Source organism: Dermacentor variabilis, chromosome 1 (assembly GCF_050947875.1).
Source record: "Dermacentor variabilis isolate Ectoservices chromosome 1, ASM5094787v1, whole genome shotgun sequence".
Classification (NCBI taxonomy): Eukaryota; Metazoa; Arthropoda; class Arachnida; order Ixodida; family Ixodidae; genus Dermacentor; species Dermacentor variabilis.
Window position 1 is genome coordinate 253,497,890 of NC_134568.1, and position 7,738 is coordinate 253,505,627.

The following is a 7,738-nucleotide window of genomic DNA, read 5'->3' on the forward strand; positions in this document are numbered from 1 at the left end:
CTGAAAAGTATGTGTTTACCATCGTTGAAGACTAGAAAACTCTCCATTATGCAGTTTTAATTCACGTATATTGTCAAACAAAAGTGGAGTACACAGCACTGGATTTTGGTTCGTATTTAAGCTTTTGCTGCTAGAATGCTGCCATTTATACAATGAAAGCTCGCAGACATCCAGTACAATGTTGAATGAAGGTTGCATAATATTCGTTTTAGGCTACAAGCAATCCAGAAAGAAAAGCTCCTTTGCCCAGGAAAAGGTTCTATCACAGTAGCATACAAGTTAATCACAGTACTTTAAAGTCAACAATGAATAGCACATTTCACAATAGAAAGCAGAACTTGCTTTGATGTCAAGATGCACAGCACATCAACACTCGACGCCCCTGCCTAGGCCACTCCAGTGATCAGGTACACACAGAAAGTACTTGTCCATTGCCTCACAGAACCGAACTCTATAAAGGTTTGGCCAGACGATTGTGGGAAGTTTCCCATGGCCCCGAAGAGTCACAGTTGACTTCACCACCATCTCGAGCTTCTTGTCCCAGGTGAAAGTACGTATGTAGTCTATTATACCAACCACCAGCTCTTTTCGGTCATTGTCAAAGCCAACAAGCAATGAATAATCCATGACAGAATTATCAGATAAAAAATTTGCATCATTCCTGATAGCCAGAGATAGGACAGTTTTGGAATGTGGTCGAACATACAGAGGAGAATCGCATGTTGTCTTCAGCAAGTTTTCATCTAAAAGGACCACATCACCTTCAGTTTGTGAGCGTGTATTTACCATACGATTACGCACAGAACCCTTGAGGTCAAACTTTTGAGCAATGTTACGCTTGTAGAAGAGGTTCTCCATGACCAGGAGGTCTAGCTTTGATGCAGCATTGGTGGCAGAGTTCTTGTACCCGATGCGGAACACACCAACAATCTTGGCCAATACGGTGGGTTGCCTGTCTGTACAAGCACTGCTTACATATTGAAAGTACAGGGGTGCAAATTCAAGGAAAGACTGAACCTCGTAACGAGACATTTGCTTCAAGATAAAGCGGTCATCATGTGTTTTGCAGAATGAAGAACCAGACTTCCCACCTTGTGCACTCCAAGACACGCACCGAGAAAGTGAGTGGATGAAGCGATCTTCTCCATGAGGAAAAATGAGACATCGCAATTTTCGGAACTGTTCAGCAAAAAATATGCGGCAGTAAAACTGTGATGTTGCATCACTGAACTGGGTTTCAATGTGCATGTTGGGGTTCTTATGTCCAGTTCGCTTGTCTGTTTCCTGGCTGCTACAAAGAGCCAAATCATTAAAATCTACCATAGCATTCTCTGCAGGTGCTTTTGTAGTTGGACTAGGCTGCTCACGCAACTGACTTAGAGCTGTTGTCAGAGTTGACTGCAGCTCTGCAAGTTTCTGTTCGTAATCCGTGGAAGCAAGAGCATGAGCGATAATAGAGCTGGGTTCCTGGTCATATATAACAATGGGAATTCTGGCACCATGAGACACATTAAAATGGTCTGATGCAGGAAATGGGCTTTGAATAGGATTGCTTCCAGAGCTAGACAGAAGCTGACTGATAATGGTTTTAACAGTCCCTCTTTTTTCCTGCTTGCCAGGCGTGTCATCATCTACTTTGGATGCTGCGGACAGTTTCGTACGATTTTCAAGCATGCGTTCTGCACCATCGGAACGAGACCGTTCGTGGCTCCTTAAGGCTGCAGACTTCTTTGACTCTGTGCTATCGTCCAACCCTGGTGCTTGGCTATAGCTGTCCTGCTTTGGAGTACTTGTGTCTTGGCCCATAAGGCCAGCATATATCCCTGGAGAAGCGCCGTACATACAGCTTGAAACTGATGAGCTACTACTGGACACCCGTAGTGCTGTACCAGTAGGAGGACTAAAGCTGTCGTCGGGTAGGAATGCAACATTGTCATCCCTGACTATATCCAGCATTTGATGTGGTTCAATGCTGAAGTGGCCCTCCACAATGTCTGCATCTCCAGCAGAATCACTATCTCCCAGACTGCTGGCTGTGTCTATGCTTTCATTGAGTTCATGTTTGGCTGAACCTGTCTGGTCATCTGAAAATGCTGTGGTGTCAGCTCCAAGTGAAGATGCGGGCTTCTTCATTTGGCTTGATTTTGCCAGCAACTTTTCTTCTCTTTTTCTGACTGATTCAAAGTCTTGTAACCTTTTGTTCCAACAATTAACAGCATCTGCAATGTAGTGTTTTAGTAAGACAAGGCTGTCATTGATTTTCCAGGCCAGTGAACATGCCTCATTGAGGACGCAAGTGTCCAATGTAGATGGATCTTGTGATTGGCACTTCTTCAAGTTTGGTGATGTCAGCTGGAGCTGAATGTCTTCTATTTTCTCTTTAAAGGCATTCTTCTCCGTTTGCTGCATTTCCATGAGGTCTGCAGCAAAAGCTTCATATTTAGTAGCCTGCACCTGTGCCCTAAGGGAGCACAATGTCTCAACGACAGTGTTATAAACCCAGTAGCCTTTAAGTGCCAAGTCCCGAATCTCATCAACAACTACACTAACTTGAGGAATTTCATCAACAATGGAGATCACAGGTGGGGGCAAAGCAACTTCCCTAATTGCAATAGGCGAGTACTTGAAAGATGCCACTACTTGCTGTGAAGCAAAGTATTGATAGTGATCATGGTGCAAAGAATGTTGGCAGTGCTCATGCGAGCCCCTGCATGTGTATGCATGACCATGAAAACGCAGCTCCAAGTATTTGGCAAATGAAAGTGACCATGTTTCCTCACTCATTGTAGTAAGTGGTGTCACAAAGCGACATTTACGGCACCAACTCCACATGAGAATAGAACTCTGGGCCGTGGTTGGTGGATTGTCTAAGTGATGCAACAGAATTTGAATACAACCATTTTCATGAACAAACTTGCGCACATGCTCCAGCATGGGAGTGTCGCAAGATGCATTGGGACATGTGTAGGATGATCGAAAGCAATAGCGCTCTAGGAAACCACCAAGCGGAATGTCATTGCGACCATAAAAGTCCATATTAACCACCCATGGGTTGACACAGAAGTAGGGTGCATTGCTTGAAGTTGGTGAATAGCTACAGAAAAGCACAGCAACCCTTTGATGGTTGTAGGGACTGAGAGCATCAGTTCTGCCATCACAGATGTGCTGATCTGCTGTGGCCCCAGCTCCATTGGTTGGTGAATGTCCTGGCAAAGTTTCAACCTTGCCAAAGTTGTGATGGCAAAGGTTCTGGATTCTTCCACCACGGGCCCGAAAGTCGGCTAGCAGTGCTTCTGCTTCAACTGATTCCCAAAAGTATGAAAGCTTCTGATAAGTAAAAGGGTGATATGGAAGAATGACCACCTTTTCCAGCATATTCTTGGCACTCAATGTACTCAATGATGAATCATCAGGTTCCATTTTGTTCCACACTTCCTCAGTGTCACATGTTTTAGGAGACCAGTAAATTTCATCAGAGAAAAACTTGCGCAGTTCACAGCGGCGACCAGCTTCAGTCTTCAGGTAGGGCACTGTGAGCCTAATAAAGGGTGAACAACATAGAATTGTTGAATCCAGGGCTAACTTAAATGAGTTACTTAGTGGGAGAACTTGCGACTTCAATGAAAGTCTGTGCTCTGTGACTGCAGCTGCATCTTCATCTGAGTTCAACAAAGTGTGGAGTGGATCACTGAAGTCTTCAACACAGCTAATCTCTACTTTTCTTGTACTGTCCTCTGGCCCCAACAACACCTTCTGTTCTGTGTGGTCTGATGCAGCAAGGCTTTCATCATGCACGGCACAGTTCTCTTCAACTTCATTTTCCATATCATCCTCGGCAACGTGTAACCGTGCTGGTGGTTCAGCATGCTCATCCATTAAGAAAGCCAGCTCTAGTCGCCAGTTAAAAGCTACATACAGCATGAAACGAATTATGTTCTTGACTTTTTTTAATTCAGTTCCCGAGCCTCCTCTCAACAGAATAGTGCATCCCAGTGTGCTAGTGCATCCATCGAAAAACAGAAGTGTCTTGAATCTATTTGATGGGAGTAGATAGGTCCTCACAAAAAAGTTTTGGCAGGAACCCAAGTTAGGCTTTCGAAGCTGGGCATCTATGGAGCTAACAATAGCTGATTGAGTGCACCGTGAAACTCGTTCCATAACCGATGGCTTCACATTGATTGCTAGAGTAACATCCATCTGCAAAAGCTTTTCTTGTGCCAGCCGAGACACTGTTTTTTCAACAAGAAGCAAGTCTGGCTGAAAGACCTGTATCTTGGCAACAACGTGCTTGAGATACTCGCATTCTTGCATAAGAATAGGATCAAGTGAGGAGAGCTTGTTTTCAACTCGCTGGTACACAATGGACGAGCCTACAAGAAGAATGCGTGGGTTAGTCAACTGTTGTCGCATCTTCTTATGAACAACATTCTTTGTGCAAACAACGCCATTGACAACAGCACATTCAGTTCTGTGTCCCCCTGGAATCTTCTTTATATGAACATACTGTCGAATATCCATGTCATCATCCAGGTGTTTCACATCAGGTGTTACAGTGCTTGCGACTTTGTGAATAATTGGCAACACTACCTCAGCCCAAGGCAATGGAAGCCCATCAGCTGCTAGAAGCTGGTTCAACAGGTCTTTCTCAAGCACACCATAGGCCGAGTTCAAGCTCTCTTTGGCTTCTTTCACCTTTGTTTCATCAAGCACAGACTTTTGCTGGCCAGAGTTATTCATGCTGCAGCTTGCATACAAAGCTCCACTGACACAGTCATCTGCAATAGTGCGATTACAGATTTCGCTATTTATAGCACTTCGATGGGAGTCCCAGCGGCTACGCCTCGTGTCCTCAGATTCTTCCTCCTCTGGGGATATGGCCAGTGAGTCACGTGGCCTTGAGACAGTTACTCTGGATTCTTTCAAATCAAGATTGAGAAAAAACGTTGATGTTGATGCTGCAAGTCGTTTCTTTTCCTTGTATGGCATTGAACTGTCCAAGCGGTCAGTTGGCATCTTATCTACTCTGAGTATGTCATCCATAACGGCAAAAGGAGAAAGGCTGCCAGCAGGCTGAATTTCAGAAACCCAAAGAGGATCTTGATTCTCCTCCACAACTTCATCAGGAGGGCTGTTCGAATGGCTTGAGCCAGCATCTGTCTGATTGTCTGAACCAGGCTTATATAGGGAATAGGCATCAATAAAGATTGGCTCATGAGGTAGCACAGGCTCCAGGAAATTGCTATCAATCAAAGCCTGTCCAATTGAAATTGCCTCCCCTCGTGAAGAGACTTTCCCCTGTGCTACAAGCCAGTCCACAAGTTCATTCCCAACTACACAATTGCTGTAGGAATGAAGGCGGTGCCGGTGGGTCTGAAAAGAGACTCCATGAACTGGGTGTTGTATCTGAGACCACAACTCACGAATGAACATCTTGTCGTAGACAGGCGTCCTGCCTGGTGAAGGGGTTTGGAAGCCAGACTTGTCTGAAGGGCTGTAATCTTCTGTGTCTCCCTTTGGAACGACTAAGGCTTCTTCCCGAAATCCCACTGAAGTCTTTCTTCTTCCTGATGAACCCCATGTGCCAGTATCAGGTGAAGTGGAGTCTTCCTCTTCCATGCGCATCATACCCAGCTTATTCTGCAGATCCGATAGGACTCCACGCAAATCAGCACTCAAGTCCAGCGATTTGACGTAGGATAATACCACCTGACAACAGTACATACAAACCCGCAAGTCCCCTCTATATCCGATTATTTTACCAGGAATCTCACGGTTACAGCAGCGGCTGCAGAATATCTGGCCACAAATCCTACAGTGGTGGCGCCGACGAAAAGTTGTGAACTTGTCGCCGCATTCGTAGCACTCCCTGCAGTTGCTGTCCGGCATCCAGTACTGTTTGAAATCTGCGTCTTTGTACGCATTTGGGGCCACGATACCGCGGTCCATGATGTGCGCGATACGACTCAACACACCAGAGAAACTGCGTGTGTACAAAACGTCCAGTTCTCCTCTGCCCTCGGGAGGTGGCGGCGGTACCGTCTGTGGTTCAGCATTTAACGCACGTGTAGCAGCTATCGGAGAGTCGCATTCAGTCCTGGCACTGGGCGATGATTGTGGAGCAGGAGCAACAACTTCGTCTTCGGGGATGCATTGACAGGGACTCTCTTCACGCACTTCAGGCACTGCGGGGTCTGCGGTAGGACCAGTTCTTGGTGCTCGTGAAAGCTTGAAGAACCGGCTCAGAGAAAACCCACTCGCTTTAGTTTTCATGTCGGAGCTAAGAGGTGCAAACTCGGTGAGCGAAGTGGGCGAATCGAGTTTCTTCGCTCCGCGACGGTAATCAGCGGGCTCCATTTTGCACGCCCCGTTGACAGCAGGCCAGCTGTTTCCGATGCACGGCTAGGACATTGCTTGGGCTTGAGCGTAGTTGGTCTGTCTTATCGCGATTGGTTTCCTGCCGAGATATGAGCACTGAGTAAGGAATACCCACAGAAGCGTCAAACAAACCATGTCCACGCACTGAGCACACCGAGTACTGCGCTAAGCGTATGAACGGTATGAAAGATGAATGAAAGGCCCTCTTCCCCACACCGTTACGAGAGCCGTAGCCATACAACCGTAAGGGCCAACCATAGGCCAATTGGGCCAATAGCCACCTCCGGCCTCCCAGCCCTCCGCTGGCTTGCCAGCCTTGCCTTCTCAGCAGAACAAACACCAACCGGAACTATCCCTATCCCTGCCGCGCGAGGACGCCACATTATAGGTAGTAAGGATGACGACGGTGTGCGAATATTCGAAACTTTCGAATAACGAATCGAATAGTATCCTATATTTGATGCGGTGTTCAAATTGAATAATCACTATTCGTAAATGTGAATATCTTTTGAATACTTTCTAAATTTTCAAAACGTCAAGTGAGCACAAATAAACATAAAATTGGATCAAAAGTACATGCGAGAAAAACAGAAAGTAAAACACGAGAACTTGCGTACACTCTAAAAAAAGTTTACACCCTTTGCGGTTTATCTTGTCCGCAAACTATAATCGTCAGCTGCCTCGCTTGCGTTTTCTCTCTTGAAAACAGCGCTGGCTACTTTCCTGCCGAGAATGTAGTGTCATGCTGATAACGCGCAAGCCGTTGACTAACACTATGGTGACATAGACTTTCATATTAGAAACTCTATAGGTGACTAAGAAGTACCGGCTCGCAGTGTTAAAGAAAGGAAATACGGCCAAGACAGATGACGATCCCTCACTCTAAAAAAAAGTTTACGCCCTTTGGGTTGTATTTTGCCCCAAACGATAATCTCCATGCGCTTTTTTTCTGCTATATTGTACCTCGAGCTCCACCACTGGAAAAGCTGGCGCCACCGTCGGCGTGACGTGCTAGGAGGGATCACGTGGACATAGCGGCCGCGTCGGCTGCTTCGGGAGCGCCGAAGCGAGCTGAAAACGAGTTTAAATTCCGTCGTACGCTGCGGTCCTCATTTAGTGGCGAAATTTTCCCGCTTCGAGTGTCTCCTTTACAACGCTTGAAAGCACTACAATAGGTAGCGGCTGCCTTTGAAGGCGCGCAACATGGTAGGCTACTGCTCGGTGCCGCAGGGCCGGACGCACGTAACGGAGGCCGGTGTCAGCCTTATTCACACGTAACCGCAGGAGAAGAAGCTGCGTGAAGCTTGGCTCGCGAAACATAAAACCAGCAAACAGTCATCGGCTACAACTCGGGTATGCAGCA

At 46.5% G+C, this 7,738-nt stretch overlaps 1 protein-coding gene across 1 annotated transcript; it reads right to left on the minus strand.

Moving 5' to 3' along the window:
* Nucleotides 1–37: 37 nt before the first annotated feature.
* Nucleotides 38–6,691, minus strand: fab1 (1-phosphatidylinositol 3-phosphate 5-kinase fab1). Its single transcript, XM_075673431.1, has one exon. It carries the CDS (start codon nucleotides 6,352–6,354, stop codon nucleotides 367–369), a length of 5,988 nt encoding a protein of 1,995 aa, XP_075529546.1. The 5' UTR covers nucleotides 6,355–6,691; the 3' UTR covers nucleotides 38–366.
* Nucleotides 6,692–7,738: the final 1,047 nt, after the last annotated feature.